This window comes from Diospyros lotus, chromosome 5 (assembly GCF_014633365.1).
Source record: "Diospyros lotus cultivar Yz01 chromosome 5, ASM1463336v1, whole genome shotgun sequence".
NCBI classification, from domain to species: domain Eukaryota; kingdom Viridiplantae; phylum Streptophyta; class Magnoliopsida; order Ericales; family Ebenaceae; genus Diospyros; species Diospyros lotus.
Window position 1 is genome coordinate 13,660,037 of NC_068342.1, and position 23,349 is coordinate 13,683,385.

General features: G+C 38.4%; 1 protein-coding gene across 1 annotated transcript; it reads right to left on the minus strand.

The window, feature by feature from the left end:
- Positions 1-1,000: 1,000 nt before the first annotated feature.
- LOC127802304 (probable protein S-acyltransferase 14) lies at positions 1,001-23,098 on the minus strand. Its single transcript, XM_052338026.1, has 7 exons — positions 22,688-23,098; positions 21,782-22,001; positions 21,609-21,700; positions 7,912-8,035; positions 7,728-7,813; positions 6,868-6,933; positions 1,001-1,588 (listed from the first exon to the last, which is right to left on the minus strand). Exons 1-7 carry the CDS (start codon positions 22,895-22,897, stop codon positions 1,463-1,465), a joined length of 924 nt encoding a protein of 307 aa, XP_052193986.1. The 5' UTR covers positions 22,898-23,098; the 3' UTR covers positions 1,001-1,462.
- Between the last annotated feature and the right edge of the window lie 251 nt (positions 23,099-23,349).

Consider the following 23,349-nt stretch of genomic DNA (forward strand, 5'->3'; position numbering starts at 1 on the left):
AGATGTAAGAACTAGAATGTTCCTATTAAAATTAAAAAAATACCAAATCTATATTCCTTTTTACACTTTGATATAGATTTATTTGTTTAGATTGTTGGTGAATTTTTGGTTTAATTAGTATTTTTTATTAAAAAAAAAAACATATTTTCACTTTTTTAAATAAAAAATAAAAATTTACCTTTAATCTAAATAAATAATATTATTTATAAGAAAATAATTCATAATTAAACTCCATCTTTTTCAAACATTATTAAGTTTCCTTACTAATTCTTTTCTTTCAATTTCTCAAAATTTTCATAAAAACAAATGAATTCTTCTATTCACCTATTAAAATTTTATTGCAAATATAATATATATATATTTATATAATTTTTTTTTAAAAAATATATTATTAATACATCATAATTTATATCTTGAATTACACAATGTAATTAAAATATTTAAAATATCCCTCATATAAAGTGGTGAAATAAAACGATGAGACAATGTAAAATACATGATTAAAATATTTCTCATCTCTAAGACGATATAAGACGACGAGACACGAAAAATATTTTTGTATATATGTGCCAATAGTATGGTCATTTTCAAAACGTTATGCAACAGTAATCAACAACTGTTGTTTCCTTGTTTTATATATTACAACATAAGAGGCAAAACTCTCCAAAAAAAAAAAAAAAAAAAGACTAAATTTTAGCAAGATTAAGAATTTAACGATTATCAAAAGACAAAATAAAAATTAAAATGGATGCATAAAATTGAAGAACCAATTATGTATGTTACTGAGCCCAGAAAAATAATCTGTTTCTCAAGCGGCAATTGCGACTTGTGAGAAATGGATTCATACAGACAGATCTCTGAATATATAATGAGTAGCCCTGTAAGTACGTATGTCACCAGAAACCAGTTGAAAAAAGTGTAGGCACCACCAACAAGAGACCAACTCTATAAATTCCTTGTATCTTAGAGAAAAATAGGATTCTGGGGGGCACGCATCTCCTTGAGCTTCCAAACACGGAAAGGGTGGTTATAAATTTGTACACGGTTCAATGTTGACAAGTATTTCAATGTGTATAGAGACTTGTTTTCATGGAAAAAAAACACAACACAGTTCCATAAAACTCTATTTCTGATGATGGGATCGATACAGAACCTACAAGAACATCAGTAGATCACGGACCAGCATTCAATATCTTACAGCTTCAAGATTTCCCAGAATAAATACTCGAAACATAAACGCTGTCAGACATCGAGCCCCCACTTCTCGGTGATCCGCATACTTTTACACCAGAGCTGCTCTGTTGCGCATGGTGATCTTTCTGTCTAATGGACCTGTTGTTCTGCGAGTTGGTTGGAGCCCAGTTTGGTTACACTGTTCAACTAATTAAATGGGTAAGAACAAGTTACGGGGACTCTGCAGATACGGATAAAAAGAAAGAAACAGAGGCCTTGGATCCCATGCTTAGAACTCTTGAGCATCCAAGTCGGGTTTTGATGGATATTCAAGACCCTGAAGTGCAGGCATTCGTCGTATATCTTCTTCTGAATAAGCTGGGATGAACCAATATCGTTTGTCCGTCCCAAACACCTAGTTCATGACAATAAAATCTTTAGTTCAAATCAAGTGAAAGTGGAAAGAGGAAAAGATTCAACAAATTCAAAGACGGTGTATAAACACCTTCCAGGTATACTAAGGACGCAGAATGGCCAGTGAGGACATTAACTTGATTTTTCATAATTCTGGCATATCGGGTAATCAACAATAAGCACTTTCACCTCCTGTCACACTCAGACTATATGAATTGCTCATGAAAAAAGAGCTGCTCCACAATTTTTATTCTATAATCAGTTTCCGGCTTACATTTAAACTTATAATGTACATCTAATTTGTTTAAACAGTGGACATACAATTCAAGATCTCACTATATTCAAAAAGTGTGATAAGTCTGCCAAGTTTCAGTATCCATATTGCATGGTACCTTTCTAAAATGTCAGAATTCAAGACAACATCTTCAAGGACAAATATGTAATGAGTCCATGACTTAGCAAGAACCGCTGAAATGATATTTAGACTAGATATACCAAGAGTCATTTTACTTTCTATAAATACACTATTGACTTCTAACACAGTCCAAGGCAATGAAGCACAGATACTTCAATGAACTTCTATAAAGATGTGGCCTCTAGGCAAGGCTTGTGGGAGGATGTTCCATTATGAAATGAGACTTCAGATTGAAATTTTCACAAATAAAATTATCGTAGTAAGAAATAAATCAATGATTATTCCACTGCTGAAAACTCCTTTTTCATGCTTCAAAAGGAGGAAGATTTTATTCACTAGGGGGCACACCAAAACTGCTATCAACACTCGCTCCACTGGACAGTCATCACATGCTTTAACTCCAAGCTGTAGTATATTGTTGTTCCAGAGGACAGCACTTGAATCCTTCATCTGTACTTTGGCCCCCCTTCTCTGGGGGGGGGGGGGGGGGGGGGGGGGGGCAATTAAGAAGCAATGCTGAATGTGATAAACTTAACTTAAGTAGCTCTGTTAAGTTTGGTAACTTAAGTACTCCAATCAGTTTACTAGTAGTGTTGTGTCTGAGTTTGAGTGAGAACTTTGAATGAATATGAATGATAGCAGAGGAAAACCATGGTTCTTATTTGACTGAGCTAAAACAAATGTCAATAACACACTAAAGGCTGGGAAAAACTGAGGCTGAAAGCCCCCTCAACTTAGTGAAACACTAGTGAAGCACACTTCCCAACACCCATAATGGAAAAGTGCTTTGATTTTGATCACATATCCTAACTCATCAGATAAGTAAAATGCATGCCTGACATGTGCAGACTGATAGGTCAGCATCTTTAAGTTTTGGAAAACAAATTAGTATCTCAAGTATGAAGTACCTGCACTCTTTCTGTAGAAGAATAATTAGAAATAGTAAGAGTGAAATGTGTCAAATTTGATCTCAAATCCACATCCATGATCCATTGAGCACAACCCTCAAATTTCTCAGAGAAATTAACGTTACGAGTCCCTAACTCAGAATAATTGATAAATTGAGAGGGGAGATTGTCTTCTAAAATAAAGGTGTTTGTTAGAAGATGACTTTTTTTAGGTGGTTGGGGTGAGGAGTTTAGTATCATAGGTCTCTTTAGTATGTTGGCCCCAAACCTAGATAAAGGGAAAAGGGTTGCGTTAGATAGCCAATAGTTAGTGTAAAAATCATCAAATCTTATTGAGGTCTCTGAAACAATTTGGTTTTATGCTTGGTAAATCAAAAATGGAAATTATCTAATCATCAAGGCATCTAACAGAAAGGTCCAAATATAAACAAAAGGATTTGCATATGGTATTCATAAACTTGAAAAAAATCTATGATAGAGTCCCAAGAAAAGTACTGTGGAGGGTTTTAGAAAAGAAAGGAGCTCAAATTGTTTATTTACAAGTTATTAAGGACGCGCATTCTCAAACAAGAACATGCATTAGGACTTGAGAGAAAATACTAGGACTTTTCTAATTATGAAGGATGGACTCAAAATACAAATCCTATAAAAAGATGCCTTGAAGTATATTACTTGCAAACAATATTTCTTGGTAAATTAGAAAAAAAAAAAATGTGTGAAGCCTAAGATCAAATTATGGAGAAAGATCTTCAAATCTAAAGGTTTTAAGTTGATTAAGTTGAAACAGAATATATGTATAAGATCAATAAAAAATAACAGGCAAAGCGCCAAATAAACTATTGTACTTTGGTCAGAGTGAAGTGTTTTAAAGCTGAGCTCAAACAGAGCCCGGCTTTGCTCACTTACACCCATACTTACAAAATAGGAGTTGGCTTCTCTTGGAAGCTTGAAGAAACAGGAGTTGCTTCTCTTAGATGCTGAGAGCTGATATAAATAGAGGACCTCAGGTCCAAACCAACTAGGGTTTCGAAGACTAGAAAACTTGGGTTTTGAGGATTTGACCCTACAGCAACCTACAAATCTGTCCGCTGCCATAGGTGTGAGAGGCTAGCAAGAAGCTGTTGCTACTTTGCTATTCTAGGTTTGAAAGGTGTTATTTCAGGTATTTTGGGTCAGATCTACTTTGATTTAAAGCATCCTTTCTTTTTGCGTTAAGATAAAGGATCCCTTGAGCTTGATTGGGTTTTCCCTCCTGATTTTCAAGTTGTTACAAAGTTGTTTCAGATCGTTATCTTGCCTCTACTACATCAGCACTGCATCCTTCTTGTGTTTTTGCTATTTTGTTGTTTCTTTTTGCATTGCATGCTCATCACTTTCAACAAAGCAAACACAGCGTCACAAGAACATGGCCTGAACTGAAGCTTATTAATATAAATTTCAGTCTACAGAAATAATGAAAACAATGGATCTTGATAAACACTTTACATATCAAAGGAGGTAGCAATTCAGTAATTCCTATCTCCTGCCAGATCATGAAACCTTAGAATCAAAGGACTCAATTTCGTCTCTCCCCCTTTTTAGGTTCATCTGAACCCAGTTCAGATTATCCAACAAATCATTGGGTTGATGAATCTGCCTGGGTTCATCACATGAGCTCCAGAGATGGTGCCACAGTTTTTTCTTTTTTTCTAATTTTCATATAAATAATATATAATATTTTAATTAAAAAATGTATTTTTAGTTTAAAATTATTTTTTTATCAAATAAATTTTTTATATATAGTTTAGAGAGAGAAAGGAGAGAAGAGAGAATGAGAGGAAGAGAGAAATATTTTTTAGATATATCTTTAGAAAAATAAATCTTTAGCTTAAAATTAGATTTTCTAAATATATTTTTAGTAAATAAATTTGATATATTTATATTTTTTGTAATTTAAAAAATATATTCTCTATCATTGTAATATATTTTTAGAAATATACATATTTAGTTTAAAATTTACATTTCAATATATTTTATTAGATAAAATTTATATATACAATTTAGAGAGAGAAGGAGAGAGGGAAGAGGAGAGAGACTGAGAGGAGAAGGGAGGAAAGGAGAGGACTAGGGGTATAATGGTCAATTTGCACCAGTTTTTAACGACAGAGGCACTCATTGCTATTTCCAAAACTTCAACGGTGTCTTGATAATTATGGCAAACCGCAAGAATGACTATTGTAATTTACTAAAGATAAAATTACAAACAAAATTATACATAATGAGGTTAGAATAACATATCAAGGTGAGCATTGGTAGTAATAGTAAGGTTGCTCTTTTGTGACTAGAAAGTCACGGGTTCAAGTTGGGAATACAACCAATTTACCAATTTACAAAATGGGGGTGGGGGGAGGTTATGTACAAATATAACCCTCCCCTAAGCCTTGCAAAGTAGAGAATCTTGTGTACAAGGGATGTCCTTTAAGGATGAAGTAAGACCTATTGCAAATAAGATGCGTGAAACATGATTAAGATGGTTTGAACATGCGATAAGAAGACCAACAGAAGCACACATGTGTCACGACCCTAGGGGTAAATCCATAAAGGAGCCGGTAGTAGCCGTTAAGTTGTTAGTTTGCAGGGTGGTTAGGGAGTTAGTTAACTATGCAACAGCTTAGTGTTTTTCTGTTATGATTAGTTAGCTGGATTGTTACCTTGTATACTTCTTGTTAGGGTTGCTGGAGGATCTATAAGTATCCTACGGCAGTTAGAGGAAATCATCTTTGGAGAATAATACAAAAGTCTTTCTCTCATTTCTCTCTCTCTCTCGTTCTCTCTTTCATTCCCTCTCTATCCTTCTCCCACCCTCATTCTATCTGTCTTCCTACATTCATTCTTTCTTGGAATTCAATTGGAATTCCCTCAATTGTCCAGCCCATAATCTGAGGGCTTGACAATATGCAACATGTGGATGGAATGAAAAAGTTTGTACAAAAGATTGTACAAAAGAGGTAGAGGAAAAAAAAGGAAGAGGGGGGGGGGAACTTCTTAAAAATTCTGCAGACATGGCATGGATTCTAATAGCCTCAGAAAATGTGACCATAGCTAGAGATGGTTGAAAAACTAGAACTCATGTAACTGACCCCACCTATTAAGATTAAAACTTGTTGTTTTATAAGTTATCATAGGTTACACCTTAGATTTTTATACACATAGATATGCTATATTATGTTGTCGCCCCCTTTCTTCACTGTCTATATATTTTGTTCTAATCAGAATTTATTTTGTTGCTATTTCAGTATAATGCTGTAACTTTGCTAATAAATTGAGTAATCCTCTCAACACTTCTAGCAATAGATGGCTTACTCTTTATGTAGTCAATACCAAGTCCATAAGGAGGAGAGTTGCGTTAGGTAGTTGACGAGCGGTGGAAAAACCATCAAATCTTTTAAATACAGAACTGGAGAGCTAGAAATATACAGTTGACCCCGCCAAGTGGGATTAAGGCTAATTGTTGTTGTGTTTAGCATGGTGATATGTGTCTAACCTGTAATTATCTCTATGATTCATAGGTCCAAGAAGAAGCCAAAAATTGATTGGTACCATTGAATAAACAGGTGCTGGAAGAATTTCAAGAGATTGAAAAAGAAGTGGGAATCCTTTAGGAGGCCAGATATATAGTTTGGAAGTACTAGTAGTTACTACCTTGAGGCTTTCTGATACACCTTTAGGAGATACATCATCTTGACATTTTTCTAATAAGATGTATATAAAGGTCTAATGTGTCAATTATACAGCAGTTCTTCAAATCCTTCTTCACATACGGATGAAAAACTTTATATATGACACAAGCAATTTTTTTTGTTCTATTTTTACCTTGCTATATTCACAACTTGCACTCATTTTAATTAGCATGTTAACCAACTGGTTTCATGGAAAGTATCAAAGGCACTGAAAATGCAATCAAAAAAGTGAACCAACCTGTTCAAAGTTCCTCTTTCGACCAAGGTCATAACGCCACTTTGGAGTTGTCTTCTTTTCATATGCCTGAGCCAAAAGAAATAATCAATTAGCTATAAAGCCTGCTGACTGTTCTTTCTTTAAACATGTGCAGATAATTGTCGTCATCACATTTTTTTCTTCTTTTTACCCCTGGGAAGGAGGGAACATTGACCAGATATTTTTCTGTTGAAAGAACTTCAATTTAAGTTTCAGTGTGAGCACCTCCTCCTAGATGGGATGGGCATGGCCGAGAAGAAAAGGAAAAGCAGAATATTTCTGCCAAAAAAGTAATGGAGAAAACTCCTTGACCTAAATGAAATAAACACTCTAGCTAGTAGGACTATGAATTAGTATTTTTGTGTCTTCATTGTTCAACAGACTTGCAAAGTGTGGAGAGTCCAATCTCTTCCTAGGATCCATTGAGTATTGCCAGCTTTAGTTTTGGATTTTTTACATGCTTGGGATTGGGCTTGCCTCAATAGAAACTTAGTAAAGATTTGACATGTTATTCTTTTCGTATCATGTGGAATCTTTGTTGAGAGAAATAAAAGAGGTTTTGAGAATTCCATGAGTTCATTTTCTAGCTTTAAGGAAAATATTCCCGTCTCCCTTCTTAGGTGGGTTCTGGCAATTTGTCTTGTTTTGGTTCTTTTTCGAGTTTTCTGGATGATTTATCCCCATAAGTTGCTGGCTTTATTCTTTGTACGGGTTTCCCCCCCCAAGGAGCTTCTCTTTTTAATAAATTTTTGTCTTTCAAAAGATATAGACTAGTTTTTTTTTTTTTTTCCTTTTCTTTTGCATATGACATTAACACATGGTTGTAAGAAAGAAAGCAATACCTCGATGGTTGTGGTATTAGCAGCCACCAACGAAATGTGCATAATCAGAAACCCCATTACACTTAATGCAAAAGCCAGGTTTAACACTGTGGATAGATCAGCAATGGTTAAATATAAGAAAAAGAGTGCTAGAAAAAGAGGGGCAAAAAGAATGTTGACAAATAGCCCCCCCGTTAAACCTTACCAAAGGCAAGAAAAGTGGTTGCCAGCATGCCTGGTGTCCCAGGTATCTCTTCATCACTAAAGAATGCTATAAAATGCGGCAGCAGAGATAATGTCACAAGAGTGGTCTCAAGAAATGTGTAGAACTGCACCAACAAGAAATGAAATCAACTATTTGAGAATTGAATATTACTTCTTCTTCTTTTTTTTTTTTTGATAAGTAACAAAATATATTGCAGAAAAGACACTTTAAGGGGCAACCCTGTTTCAAAAACATGTAAACAAACTACTTGCAGAAATCATCTAAAAAAAGACAAAAGAGCTCTATGGGGGAGGATAAGCCACAACTCACAAAAAGTGGGAAATGAGAATGGTTCCCTTTAGACAAAAAAATAGGTTCTCAACACTCTCAAAAGCACTCATATCCTCTCTCCCCAAATATATCTCAAAACACAAAAAGGAGTAATCTTCTAAATGTTACTCTGTCTTCAGTTCGAGCAAGCTGTCTCCATCAACACAAAAGCTCAAGTACGAAAACTGACACCACACATGATACATCAAAAAAAGGAGAAATTGAGCCTCCATCATGACCCGCTGGACAATACAAGAATAAATGATCAACCAATTTCCCACCCCACTTGCACAAGCACGTAGAACCAACCAATCACAAAATGCCCCCACTTCCTTAGATTAAACAAAGTAAGAATGGCATGAGAAGAGAGAATCTGCACATAAAATGGCACCCAAGGGAAATTCTCTTTGCCTTTGTCAGAAAGTCTCATAGATCCAAAAAGAAAGGCTCCTCCTGTCAATGGATGCCATTCCACATTGTCTTCCCTCCATCCTATCCTAGAGTAAGTCAAAGTCATCCATAGTTGATTCAATTTCTCAATCCTTAGAAATTATGCCTGAACTGAGGAGACCAAACTACAAAATTAGATTAAAGAGAGAAACACTCACTCACAGCAATGACACCCATCTCTTGCTAGGGAGCCTAGGGAAAGGGGCTTGAGGTTTCTTAAGAGTGTCCTTTTGTGTTTTGAGGTTGTGTCTGGTTCAATAACCAAATTGGATAAGAGCAAAACTATTACTCTAAGGGCAGTCATAATAGCATTTCCTTAGCTCAGACTCTGGGCTGCAAAGTTCCTTACATTCTACATATCTAGGCCTTCCTCTAAGCTCCTCTTTTAAGTCTATAATAGCTTGGGACAGAGTGACAGGATGATGTGAAAAGAGACTTGACTCTTGGGGAAGACATTACTTGTTGAAACTTGAAAGGTGGAACAGTCACACTCATTAAGAGCATACTCACAAGTATCCCAATCTACTATATGTCCTTTTCATGATTCTAACTTCAGTGGCGAAGAGGTTGGTGAAATTAAGAGTGTTTGTTGGTAGTCAACATGATGAGTTCCGGCAACATCTACTTAGCTGGGAAAAGAGTGGGCATGGAGTCCAGGAGAGGGCCAACATAGATCCCTCCCAGCAGGGCCTCCAAGACTGGCTCCTGTTCAGGGACCTTAGCCCGTTTGCTCCTACTATCCTCCCTCTGTTGCGGCTGATCGGGCCTTCCCTTCGAGCCCGCGGCAGGGGCGTTCTGAGCCTCCCTCACTACCTCCTTCTCGCGAGCTCCGCTCAAACCATGATCATGGGAGGCAGGAGCTTGCTGCCCTAGTTGCTGTTGGGGGTGCTTTTGTTGTTGTGATTGCTGCGATAGGGCTCGTTGCCGTTGCTCTTGCTGCTGATGGTGATGTTTTGACTGCTAAAGTGGTTGTTGTTGTTGCTAAGGACGCGACCGCAGTTGTGACTGATCCGACCTCCCTCCCCGTGAGCTTGAGCTCGGGGTTGCAGACGAAGTAGCACCCAATCTCGCCCTAGAACTCTTCGGCTCGAGGAGGTCGAGGTCCACCATATCTTCACCTTGATCGTCTTCCCCTCTTTTGTTGCTTGACTCAGCGACCTGGAAGGTAAACGGGAGGACCTTTGTGCCCAAGACCCCGATGTGATTTCTCTTGATAATCTCAGCGTTAAGAGGGGGCACAAGTTCGTTTTCTCTAAGAAGCTCGTCTGCAAGCTCAAGAATCTCTTAACCCGACCCCACAGCGACAAGCTTGTTAAGGACGTCGATCTCGTCGGCTGATAAAATTGGCCTCTTGCTCCCAAAATCTACTTCACATGATGAGGAAGTCAAGTTATGTACATAAAAGGTAAAAGAGCCCGCGCGAGCTGATATGCTCTTGCCTGGGGTCAGTGCGAAGCTGAAATTTCTGAGTGAGGAAAATGAAGGGCAAGACACAAAAAACCAACTGGACTTGTAATCGCCCACATTGGATTTCCCCTTCACTTTACCCTGTGGAAGGACGGCCTAATATGGAAAAGGACGAGCTGCCAAATAATACAGCCCGTCCTTGGCGTTTTTGAAGAAAAAAAGAAATTTTACTAGTTTTGGTGATGGAAGAGGAAGTTTATTTTTGAGAAATACGATAACCAAAGAAGTGAGTTGGGCGTACGAATTTGGTGTCAATTGAAAGGGTGCTAGCTTGACCTCATTCAAAAGGTCAAGAAGGTATAGAGCTATAGGGAACCTAAACCCAGACTCGAGATGTTGGGGGCTAATGGCTATGAAATCAGATGGTGGATAGGCTACATAAGAGCTCGGAGCAAGGATATATACTCGGCAGTTCCTAGGGAGACGAAATTCCTGAGCACAAGTTGCCACCTCGTGAGGTTTGGCTTTGGATGGAAATCTTTTAAAAACCTCGCGTCCCGTACTTCCGTCAGGGACCTGATCTTAGACCTCCAAGTCGGCTTCAGAAGAAGTCACGTCGACGACCTCCTTAGATCGCGAGCTCATCCCCTCAAAGTTTTGACCCTCCATCACAAGGCAATCTTCGGAGTTCGAGGTATCATTTTCTCCTATGATATGGTTGCAGCGCTTTTGACCCGAATTTTCTCAAATATGGTCGGACATCTACAAAGAGAAAGAAAGAACAGTCAAATCGCAGGTCGCGAACCAGACCTCAAAGAACTAGAAAAGCCCTAAAAATATTCTCTATTTTTTAGGCCACGCACTTTGCAATAAGGTGCCGCCTAAGGCGAAGGGGCTGCAACTACGAGCCCGGTATTCCATGGAAGACTAATCCTAAGGTCATTGTGCCCGAAGGCTCGGTAGATGCCTAACCAACCGATTCAAGTCGCTCCCCTAGAAAATGGAAGTGACACCGGTGGAATCAGAAAAGACCAAAAGGACCATTGACGGCTAACCGACGATGGGCAACCTTACGAAAGAAAGAGAAGGTCACGGTGGACTTACCTATCATTGAGCCTACCGACGGTATGAGAGCTTGAAGCAAGCCTCGGACAGAGATGGTCGGCGCCTGAACGACACGAACGAGAGAGCCTGGTAGCGATAGAAGTCTCGAGAAAAGAAGGCAAAAGCGAGAAAAGATTTCAAAATAGCGTGAAAAGGGGGGAAAAAGGGTAACATCCTCCACTATTTATACCTTCAGACCGATCGATTCTAGCCATCGGATCAGAGCGGCTTATGGCATGCTTCGCATCTATCGGCCGCGCAATAACTTATGGGTCCCACCGGCATAATCATGAGCAGTAATAGGGAAACGTGAGCACTAAATGCACCGCAGACAAGACGTGCTACGTGAAACAACGAGATTTGAAGCAATTGGGCAGAAGTCTGAAAGGTGAGTTAACAGCTGACACACGTCAACTCCCAGTCCGAAAATCGCACTGCGAGCTAGGGGGCTTGTGTTATATGCATTTCCCGCACCACCCCTTATGGGCTAGACTCAATCCGGTGGGCCGGTCCAATCGCCTGGAGCCCAGAAGGTCCAGACGACCTCATCAAAGAAAGCTCATACACCCCCGAAATCCGAAGCACATAAAACGAGCTCCTTGCGAGCTTCCGGCGAAGCTTCTAGCGAGCTCTCAGCGATCGACTAACGAGCTCCCAGTAAAACCCCTAGTTCACTGGACCGTCCAGATCACTAGCCTAAATCCTCTAGCTCGCATAAATGACAAAGCTGTTGAACAACCTGAAGCAGGGCCCATTTACTTTATCTGAAACGGACCATACTCCTCGTAATGAGGATCCCACTCCAGGTTTTGTGCAGATGATAAGGACTGTTTATCTCCCATTATATCATCTTTATATTTTTATATCTTATCCAAATTGTAAAGGCCCCTCATTATAAATAGGGGTCAGAGATACCGCCACTCTGGAAGAATAATCAGAGTACGGTCATGGAGTAAGTATCATTCTAGTCGAACCATGTGAAAATTGCTTGTGTTCGCTCATATCTGGGATCTTTGTTTTCTTCTTCTTGGCATTTTGGATTCACTCACCGCGGCCCAAACAAATCACGGTCGGCTGAAATTGAACGTCGACAGCACTACTCCTACCTTATTACGAATAACCTCATTTCTAATTTTATGAGGTTATTCGTAATAAGGTAGGTGTATGATTTTTTAAAATTTGTTTCTTTTGAGATTGGTAGTGGAGTTAAGAGTGAAATTATGGCTTAATTCTTGGTGCAAGCATCAGCAATTTCAGTATTTATTCCCTAACCTCTTTGGGCTCGCATATGAAAACGATGTTGATGAGACAATAACAGTCCCAGCAAACACAGCAGGAACCTTCCTACATGTATTTTAATACTAACCCTTAATCCAGTAAGATTAGGAATGGCATACGAGCAGGAACCTTCCCACATGTACCAGTAACAAACAGAGAAAATACATGAAAATTAAGTCAAGCATAACCAGAATATTAGGAACCAACAGAAAAAGTACAAGACCATTAAATTGACACCATCAAGAACATATTTGTTCGTAGAATGACAGAATTCAAAGTTCTAGGCATATGAATCTTGTGATGGTGTTCCAAGTTGCAACAGAAAAAATGCCAGAATATGGCTCATTCAATTAGGGATGGGTAGATTCAGACGAACAATAACATTCCCCTCTCATAACACAAAATCTTGATGAATTTCAAGAACTTGTCCAGGTAAGCTTAGAAATTTAGATTTTTTAACATGAACCATAAAACTAATCCTTTTTTTTCTTCTGTTTGGCAGATACAAAAAAGGCCATAGATAGAAATGGCATATGAGCTAGAATTCATGTAGCCCACCTCACGTAGTGGGATAATGACTTGATATGTTATTGTGGGAAGATACACAAAACCAGTTTTGCCAAACCTTAACGTAAATCAACTTCAATCTAGAAAAATAGATGCCTACCCACATAAATTATACACGATAATATAGTATGTGCCTTGTTATCTAAAGACATCAATATACTGAATTTGACACCATGTTCTCAAGCTCAAATAAAGGAGGGTTGCATTGGTCAGCTGACAACCAGTATAAACTCATTAGATCAAACAACACCTTATAGAAGATATAGCCATAGATAGAAATGATAGGCAAGGATTAAGTCTCAATATCCATGTTTCAGTCCACCAATCTCCAAGCTCCTGATGGGATGAAAAGAACCAAGTAGATAAACCCAATAGCATTGGAGCATATCCTTTGGCGTCACACCACCAGACGTTATAATTTTGATCAAGCACAGAACCTTAACATGTTTCCAGCTCCTCCTATTCCTTTTCATTTTCTGATGAAGTCAGATGCTAAATCACGCATGTACATGCAAGAAAGCACACACACATTGTTCTAGTTTATTAATAAGGTAGTTCTGCCTAAGGTCAATGAATACTAAATAAAATATTAAGATAGAGGAATTGACTAGAAATGTTAACAGAATGAATAACAAACATGCGAGTGGGTGGGGGAAGCTGGCTCCATGGGGGACAAAACATAACAAAGATATTTTCCTTCTTATTTTTCCATTTTCATTTGCTGATTCTATTTTACGGTGCCAAATAGGTATTATATGAGAGACAAAGCCGGTAAGGTTGAAGTTTTAAGAGAAAACCTGAAAGGACAAGCAAGTAATATTATGTGCAAATACTTGGCCAAGGTCAATGTCATGAGCTTAGAAAAATGGGGTGCAGCTATGGAAGATAAAGAACAATTAAACATGTCGATGGATTTCAAGTCAAAAATATCATAATTTTTAACAATAAATTTAAGAACGCCAGTCATTAATAATTCCCCATATATATATATATATATATTCCAACTGTTAGATGGACCCAACTTCAACCAACTATTCAGTGCACACACCATCTTGACTGTAACATCCTGCATCGAGCGATAGAAAGGATCGGAACAACTTACCTTGATGAGCCTACGCGAACTTCTCAGAGGGTCACCCATCCTTGAGTTTCCCCATCTCAAACACGCTTAACCCGAGAGTTCTTTACCAACATTCAGCCCAAAAGGTATTCAGCTGGTATTGTTTACTTCCTTACTTATCCTTGATATATACTACCATTCTCTAGGCTATTGGGGTATTACATTCTCCCCCCTTGAGCGCATGGCGCCCTCATCATACGACCTTATAACTGGTCTCAAATCTTCTCCCATTTAGAGGCTGTCATCCTAAAAGCCTACCAGGAGCCGCTCCTTGTTCAGGCCCTCGCACCCCGACACCACTCCCCGCCCTCATCGAACCACCTTCTCCAAGGGTCGATTCTAATACCACCTGTAACATCCCGTATGGAGCGATAGGAAGGACTAGAACAACTTACCCTGATGGGCCTATGGGAACTTTCCAGGAGGTCACTCATTCTTGAGCTTCCCCAACTCAAGCACGCTTAACCCAGGAGTTCTTTGCCTACATTCAGCCCAAAAGGTATCCAACTGGTGGTGTTTCTGTTGAACGAAGAAGAGAAATTCAAAATTTGAAGAGACTCAAAAGATGGGATAATGATAAAGACTTTTTTTTTTTTTTTTTTTTTTTTTTAGACATAGGAATCGAAGGAAGCCCCGATACATAAGCCTTTGGCAGAGACCGTCACCTTCTCCCCTATAACCTATGGGCCCGGCCCAAACCGGGCAATCAGGTCGGTCCAAGGTAAATCCGATCTTTTTCAACCATCTTATTGTACTTAATACTATTGCTTGGGAGAATACTGCTAATAGTATTAAGTACAATAAGATGGTTGAAAAAGATCGGATTTTTTATTTTCTCCATGGACTTAATAGTGATTTAGATGAAGTGCGTGGCAGGATTTTAGGTACTAAGCCTCTGCCTACTTTAAGAGAAGTTTTTGCAGAAGTTAGACGAGAAGAAAGCTGACGCAAGGTGATGCTTCAATCGGCTGATGGCCTAGCTCATCAACACTCTGCTCTTGTTACTGTTAAGCAAGGGGAGTTTGTCCAAAAAGATGCAGGGAGGGAGAAGCAATGGTGTGATTATTGCAAGAAACCATATCATACACGAGAGACTTGTTGGAAGATCCATGGCAAACCTACCAATTGGAAGCCAAAGAATAAGAGAGAAGGTACCAGATCAGCTTATGTAGCTGCTACACCCAGTGAGAATGGACCAAAACCAGTGGAAAAATGACAAAGAACATATTTGAATCTAGCAGATGAACAAATCCAAACCCTGTACCGACTGTTAAATCAGGGTAATAGCTTGGCTAGCCCTTCTAATAATCAATCTACAGCATCAGTTGCTCTGCAAGGTAATCCTCACTACTCTTTGGTGTCAAAACGGCTTCCAAAGGATATATGGATAATAGACACTGGGGCATCTGACCATATGTCTAATTCTATGGACTGTATGACTGAATATAGGCCATGTCCAACACTGATTGAGATCTCTATGGCTGATGGTACTATTTCTCCTGCCTTGGGATTTGGCAAAGTTTGTATTTCTAACCTAAAACTTAATGCAGTCCTATATGTGCCAGGATTAAGCTACAATCTGTTATCAGTGAATAGAATTACAAATGACATGAATTGCAAAGTGATTTTCTTCCCATCCTTCTGTTTATTTCAGGACCAAGCCTCAGGGATGATGATTGGCAGTGCTGAAGCTAAGGATGGTCTCTATTGGTTGAAAGGAAGTCCCTCAAATCCATTCCATTCGAATAAAGTTGTTCTAAATGTTAATTCAAATGTCAAAGCTATGTTATGGCATAAACGTTTAGGACATCCTAGTTTCCCTTATCTTAAATTTTTGTACCCTTAATTCTTCATCAATAAAGATCACACTCTTTCATGTGAACAATGTACTCTTGCAAAATAGTCTCGAGCTCATCATTCCATCCAACCCTATAAACCCTCATCACCATTTCATTTGGTTCATAGTGACATTTGGGGCCCTTCTAAACTCCCAAATATTTCAGGCTCTAGGTGGTTTATTACCTTCATAGATGACCACTCTAAGGCTTGTTGGGTATATCTTATGAAAGAGAAATCCGAAGCTAGCAGTATTTTCAAACAATTCCATAAGTTTGTCTTGAATATGTTTCAAACTTCTATTCATATTCTTAGAACTGATAATGGGAGGGAATATTTTTCACATGGCATAACCAATTACCTACTTGACAATGGGATTGTGCACCAAAGTTCTTGTCCCTACACACCACAACAAAATGGTGTGGCCGAAAGAAAAAATAGGCATCTCTCAGAAGTTGCTAGAGCCATGTTGTTCACCACTCATGTCCCTAATTCTTATTGGGAGGAGGCAATTCTCACGGCCACCTATCTCATAAATCGTCTTCTCTCCAAGACATTGAACTTCCAAACACCCCTTGAAGCCCTTTGTGCTATGTATCCTCATGCCCCATTCTTACAATCTCTTGAGCCTAAAGTGTTTGGTTGTGTTGTATATGTTCACAACAACAGTATTTCTCACACTAAGCTTGATCCCAAGGCCCTAAAATGTCTATTCATTGGTTATTCCCCTACCCAAAAGGGCTACAAGTGTTATTACTGCCCTATGAACCGCAAGTATTACATCTCCACCGATGTTACATTCTATGAAGATCTTCCCTTCTATCAGTCCACCTCCTCCATGGATATACCTGCTGATCCTATCTCTGCCCTTCCTTTTTCACTGCCAGTGTATTCTCAAGGGGGAGAAACTCCAACTTATGACAATACACTGACAGTGGAATCAATCCCTATAACAACAGCAGCCCCAGTAGCTCCTGAAACAAGCCCAGCAACTCCTGAAACCAGCCCAGCAGCTCTTGAAACAACCCCAAAAGTTCCTGAAACAGCCCCTGATTCAAAACCAGCAGCTTCTAACCATTGTTCTGATCAGTCCTATTCATCCCAGCCTCAGACCGTTGGTTCCCAGCCTCAGTTTGTCTATTCCCGACTACCAAGGAACCAAATAGGGCTGCAGCAGTGCCAATCATCTCTACCAAAAGCTGGTCCATCAGAGCATGACTGCAGCTTTGAAGGAGATATGTCAAGAAACAGCATAGAACATGGCACTGACAGTGATGCTATACCTAAGGATGGGTTAGATTGGGCAATGCCAATAGCCCTACGAAAGGGGGTAAGGTCTTGTGCAAAATATCCTATCAAAAATCATTTGACTTATGTTAAGTTATCTCCTGAATTCAGAGGTTTTATTGCTAAAGTTGACAGTATAGTAGTTCCAAAAGACATCCAGGGAGCTATGCAAGATCCTAAACAGAAAGTAGCAGTTATGGAGGAAATGAAGGCACTAGTTGAGAATGGTACATGGAATATAGTGAAAAAACCCTTAGACAAGAAAATAGTTGGATGCAAATGGGTATTTACTATGAAGCACAAATCTAATGGCAGTGTTGAAAGATATAAAGCTCGGTTGGTAGCCCAAGGTTTTACTCAAACCTATGAGATAGACAATGAGGAGACCTTTGCTCCTGTGGCAAAATTAAATTCTATCTAGGTAATCATTTCTATTGCTGTAAATTTAGATTGGCCACTATTTCAATTTGATATTAAAAATGCATTTCTAAATGGGGACTTGGATAAGGAAATATATATGAAAATCCCACCAGATTTTGAAGATGAGGCTGGTATAGGAAATGTTTGCAAATTGAGGAAGTCATTATATGGTTTGAAGCAATTACCTAGGGCTTGGTTCAAAAAATTCAGCATGACCTTAATTCAGTTTGGGTATCAACAAAGACATATCGATCATACTTTGTTTGTGAAAACCACAGAAAATGGAAATATATCTATTTTAATTGTTTATGTTGATGATATTAATATAACAGGAGATGACATACAAGAGATTGAAACCTTAAAGGGGCAGTTGAAGGCCAAATTTGAAGTCAAGGATCTCGGGCCTATGAAGTACTTCTTAGGCATGAAGGTTGCTAGAAGCCGAGAAGGGTTATTTATCTCACAAAGGAAGTACACCATTGATTTGCTAAAGGACACCGGGATGATGGCTTGTAGACCTACTGGAACTCCACTAAACAAAGGCTAGAAATCAAGAGAAGAAGATGATGATATCCCCGTAGACAAGGAAAGGTATCAACGTTTGGTAGGAAGATTGATTTATTTGTCTCTTACTAGGCCTGACATAGCCTATACAGTAAGTAAAATAAGTCAATACATGCATTCACCCACACAAAGACACATGGATGTCGTCTTTCATGTACTAAGATATCTTAAAGGAACCCCTGGAAAAGGAATGATGTTTCAGAAAACCAAGAAAAGGGAAATTGAAGGATTTGTGGATGCAAATTGGACAGGCTCAATTGAGGACAGCGGGTCAACAACTGGGTATTGTACCAAGGTATGGGGAAATGTTGTGACATGGAGAAGTGAAAAGCAATTAGTGGTGACTCATAGCAGTGCTGAGGCAGAATTTCGAGCTATAGCTCAAGGAATATGTGAAGTTATTTGGTTAGAAAAGCTATTGGGAGATCTGAAGATACCCTTGGTTCAACCTACAAGGGTATACAGTGATAGTAGGTCAGCAATAAGCATAGTAATGAATCCTATCCAACATGATCGCATGAAACATGTTAGGATAGACAGAAGCTTTATAAAACGAGAAATTGAAGAAGGGGAAATAATGTTGTCTTATATTCCTACCAATGATCAAATTGCGAATATATTCACAAAGGCCATGGCAAGACCCGAATTTGAATTTCTAATTGGCAAGCTAGGGATGACTAGCATCTACTCCTCAGCTTGGGGGGGAGTGTTGAACGAAGAAGAGAAATTCAAAATTTGAAGAGACTCAAAAGATGGGATAATGATAAGACTTTAAAGTCTTGTAGATTAGATGTAAACTTGTATTTTAAAGTTTGATTAGCTTCTATAATTTAGGAGATAAGGTATCCTAAAATTTAGGAGATAGCATATCTTATCCCATTTCTTACTTTATAGGAGAATAGATAAGAATAACTATTGTATTTAATCCCTTTCTTGTTTCTAGTCTATTAATCAAGCAAGAATTTACTGCTTGCTTCAGTTTCCTTCCTTACTTATCCTCAATATATACTACCATTCTCTGGACTCTTGGGATATTACATTGACCCTCACCAATTTGAAGTTATCAAGTTCTACAATAGGCCAAACTCATCTAATGATGATTGGACTCGCAGCTCAATCATGGATAAAGGAATCATCAAAGATGTAACTTTGTTGAACAGAGCTCAATAACTAATAAACTGTTGTACACATATTTTGGCACATCGTACAAGTCATCACCAAAGGACAAGCCATGTGGGATGTCTACCATGTCATATATACATTGAGTAGAATTCCTACACGTATTTTGAGATATCTAATGCATGACAAGTGTCAAGAGCATGTGCATGATACCAACTTTGAGTGTTTGTTCTTTGAAGATCTGGAAATTACAAGAGTTGACAACTTGAGAGAACTTGCCATTGAGGGGTAGTTCAAAAACCTCAGGTTTTGCCAGGGTTTTGAAATCCTGTACCCTTGAAGGTTACTAACGATGTCATCAAATCTAACAGCTATTGTTAGAATAGATTACCAATATGTTCTACAGAAGAATAAAAGACAAACCATACCCAATTCATCCACATGTCAGGGATTACCAACTTCAAAGACAAGACAACCATGCTAACCTCTGTTCCCTTCAGAAAGGAATGAAATCAATGAGCATGCCCCTGCTCTGATAGTTTGCACGACAAACCAAATTGAAACACATGCAAAATAACCTTGACAAAACATATTTTTTCCCCTCATGCATGAATCTAAGGGATTTAAATTACTTGAGTTGTGGAGAAACAAGTTAGAATCTAAGGGATTTAAATTAAGTAGAAAGAAAACAGAATATATGGAATGTAAATTTAGTAAGAATACAAGAGTAGAGGATGTTATAATAAAATTGGAAGACCAAATCTTACAAAGAAAAGACCATTTTCGATATTTGGGATCAATGATTCAAAAAGATGGAGAAATTCATGAGAATGTCACACGTAGAATTAAGGCAGGTTGGCTAAAATGGAGAAATGCATCGGAGGTGTTATGTGATGGTAAAATACCATTAAAACTGAAAGAAAATTCTATAGGACAGCTATAAAACCAGCCTTGTTATATGGCTCAGAATGTTGGGCAGTCAAATACCAGCATAAGCAAAGGACGAGCGTAGCGGAGATGAGGATGTTAAGTTAAGATAGATGTGCGGCCATACAAGAAAAGATAAAATTAGAAATGAAGTTATTCGTAATAAGGTAGAAGTAGTGCCAATCGAGGAGAATATGAGAAAGACTAGACTAAGATGGTTTGGTCATGTGAGAAGGAGACCAAGAGACGCTCCGGTGAGGAGAGTTGATGAAATTGAACAATTAGTCAAATAAAGATGTAGAGGCAGATTCAAGAAGACTTTAGAAGAAACATTAAAGTTTGATATGAAGTGTATAGACCTAAATGAAGATATGACAAAAGACAGAAATACATAAAAGTCTAGAATTCATGTAGTCAACCCCACATAGTGGGATAAAGGCTGGATATGTTACTGTTGTTGTATGCATGACCAGCTCGATTTGTTTCCATATCTTTTCAAAGATTATGTATTTTGATAATGACTATTAGTTCTTTCTCAAATGATACTGTTAACCATATAACCTAGTGAAAGATAATATTTTTCTTCTTGCATATTCAAGTATTTCTTTCCACAAGCAATGCCAAAGGTTAAGCCCTCCAGAATCCAGTCATCTCCTCCAACACCCCCAATAAGCAAGGACCAATATCTAAAGAAAATAAAAATATGTCTTGAGGCAGCAATCAGAGGTTTCTCAAAATGCCTTGTAATAGCACACAGGGAAAGTACAGCACCACCCGCTTCTTATGCAAAACCCATCAGAGCTAGCCTTTTGAGAGTTAGCTAACCATGTGATCCTATATTTTGAACCTCCACACCCATTTAAAGGGGATTACTGAACAACTATCTCATATGGAAAGGACCACCTAGAAGAGGGGGCAAGGGGAAGAGAAAAGAAAACAGGAAACAACACACAAAATCCATTCATTCCAACAGCAAAGCTAGAAAATTTGAACTACACAAAAGCATTTCCATGCTACTTGATACATTCATTGGAAAAAAATTATAATAACCTTTAGATAGTCAAAATAAATGTTAGTCATCAGAAAGCGGGGTAACAAGAGTGCTTGTTTCAGAATACCAAGAATTGGGAATAAGATTTTCCAAGAAGCATGTTAACTGTTGATTGCACAACATATTATAAAAATCTAAAACTTGCTCATAGAAAACAGCTAACTTTTTAATAATGCAATTAGCTCCTAACATATGAGAAATCAACAATAAAAAACCAGTGCTTCAAAGTAGGCATACCAGGAAAAGAAGGAAATACTTATAGTTCAATGCTCCAACACAATTGACAACCCATACACAATGATGATCCATTTTCAGCACACATCTCCCACCTGAAATAATAAATAATCCAATTCATTCTCTCTGAAACGATTAGAAGTCAGTGTTTTAAAGATTTGAATTTATGAACTCACACACAGAACAGTGATGGCAACGAGGTGGTTTCAGTTGGTTGCATTTCCGACAATATCGGATCCTTGGGTTTGATGGGTCCCCCGGCATGCTATTGAATTCTGGCGCAGTCAAAGGATCAGTATCACCTCTCTCTTCATCCAAGGCAGGTCTCCAATTGGGTGGCACACTACCCGGATCCGTAAAGACAACAGTGAAGTAACTCCACAATAGCATCACTAACTACAGAATTCATACGGTCAAATGCTTTTTAGCTACTAATGTTTATTATATAAGCTTCCGTTCTCATTTAATGAAATAACGGGCAAAACTGCAGAACTCCAATCTTGTCCGAATCTCAATTATTTAACAAAAAAATTGAGATAAGAAGGAAAATTGCAATTTTAGTAACATTCATACAGTCAAACTACTACTAAAATTGACAAAGATCACCAGTACTACTCCGGATCTTTATTTACTGAAGCAATACATAGTGAATCCTAAATAAAAATAGCCAATGGATCCAATGTACAATTAATATCTAATTATCTCCACATCAATGGAAATGCTTAAGACTACAAAATCCATCAGAAAATTCCATCATAGTTGAAAACATAAGAAGAAGCTGAAATTACCTTATCTTCCAATTCCCTTGCTATACGAAGTTAAGAACTAAATCTGATATACAATTTAATAATGCCCACCAGGAACTCAGGAAAAATAAGAGTTTCTTTTTTCCTTTCTTTTTACAGCACTTGAGAAGGCTGGTTTCCAATTACAATCAAACAAGACATTTCTGACCACCTAATTTTCTCAAATTGCCAAGAATCTTACTTAAATTATTTAAAACTGAGCAGAACTCCCCAAATTCAAAACCCAGAAAAAGCCAAATCCAGGAACGAAAGAAAGTAGAAATTTGAGAATCTTACGAGAATATGGAACAAGATCAAGACGGCAACTGCAGTGAGAAAACCGACACCACCCCCGACCAAAGCCGGGCCGTAATTGGAGATAACGACGGCGTAATACGTGACGCCGACAACTCCGAGGACCAGCAAGATCATGATTGAGCCCAGGCCACGCAGGGCCGTACAGAACTTGAACACATTCCAGGCCATCACAGCTCCAGATCTATACATGACAATCAAGGAGCAAACGGGGAGATATTGCTTTGTGGGTTTGGATGAATCTGAAGCTATCTCAATGGGTTTTGATTTTGAGGGTTTATCATCCACGGATTCAACGCACCGGAGTTGGGGGGAGGAAGGAGGACAAGGCAGGGGGAGAGAGAGAGAGAGAGAGAGAAGGGAGGACCGAGGCAGCTAAGGGCGTGTTTCGATGAAAATGGTAAAAAGAAGAGGCATTAAAGAGGACTTGGTCTTTGGAAGCAAACTCTCCCCCTGCTTCCCTCTTACGGGAATAAATGTCAATTTATTAATGTAATTGCGTTCTTATAGCTGTAGTGGCAGTTGAATATGTTCCCATGCTTTTCTTAGTAATATTGTATTGTTAGGATTCTATTTCAATTCACAATTTTAAAAAAATCAAATGCTATAAAATTTTCCAAGTAAACATAAATGGTCGTTAATTT

Excerpts from the sequence above, each read along its gene's own strand:
- LOC127802304 (XM_052338026.1), bottom strand. The coding sequence starts at position 22,897 with ATGTATAGATCTGGAGCTGTGATGGCCTGGAATGTGTTCAAGTTCTGT. Across the intron at positions 8,036-21,608 it reads AGTATTTCCTTCTTTTCCTG|TTCTACACATTTCTTGAGAC; the intron begins GTATGCCTACTT and ends TTGTTGGTGCAG. Across the intron at positions 7,814-7,911 it reads AACCACTTTTCTTGCCTTTG|TGTTAAACCTGGCTTTTGCA; the intron begins GTAAGGTTTAAC and ends ATCTATCCACAG.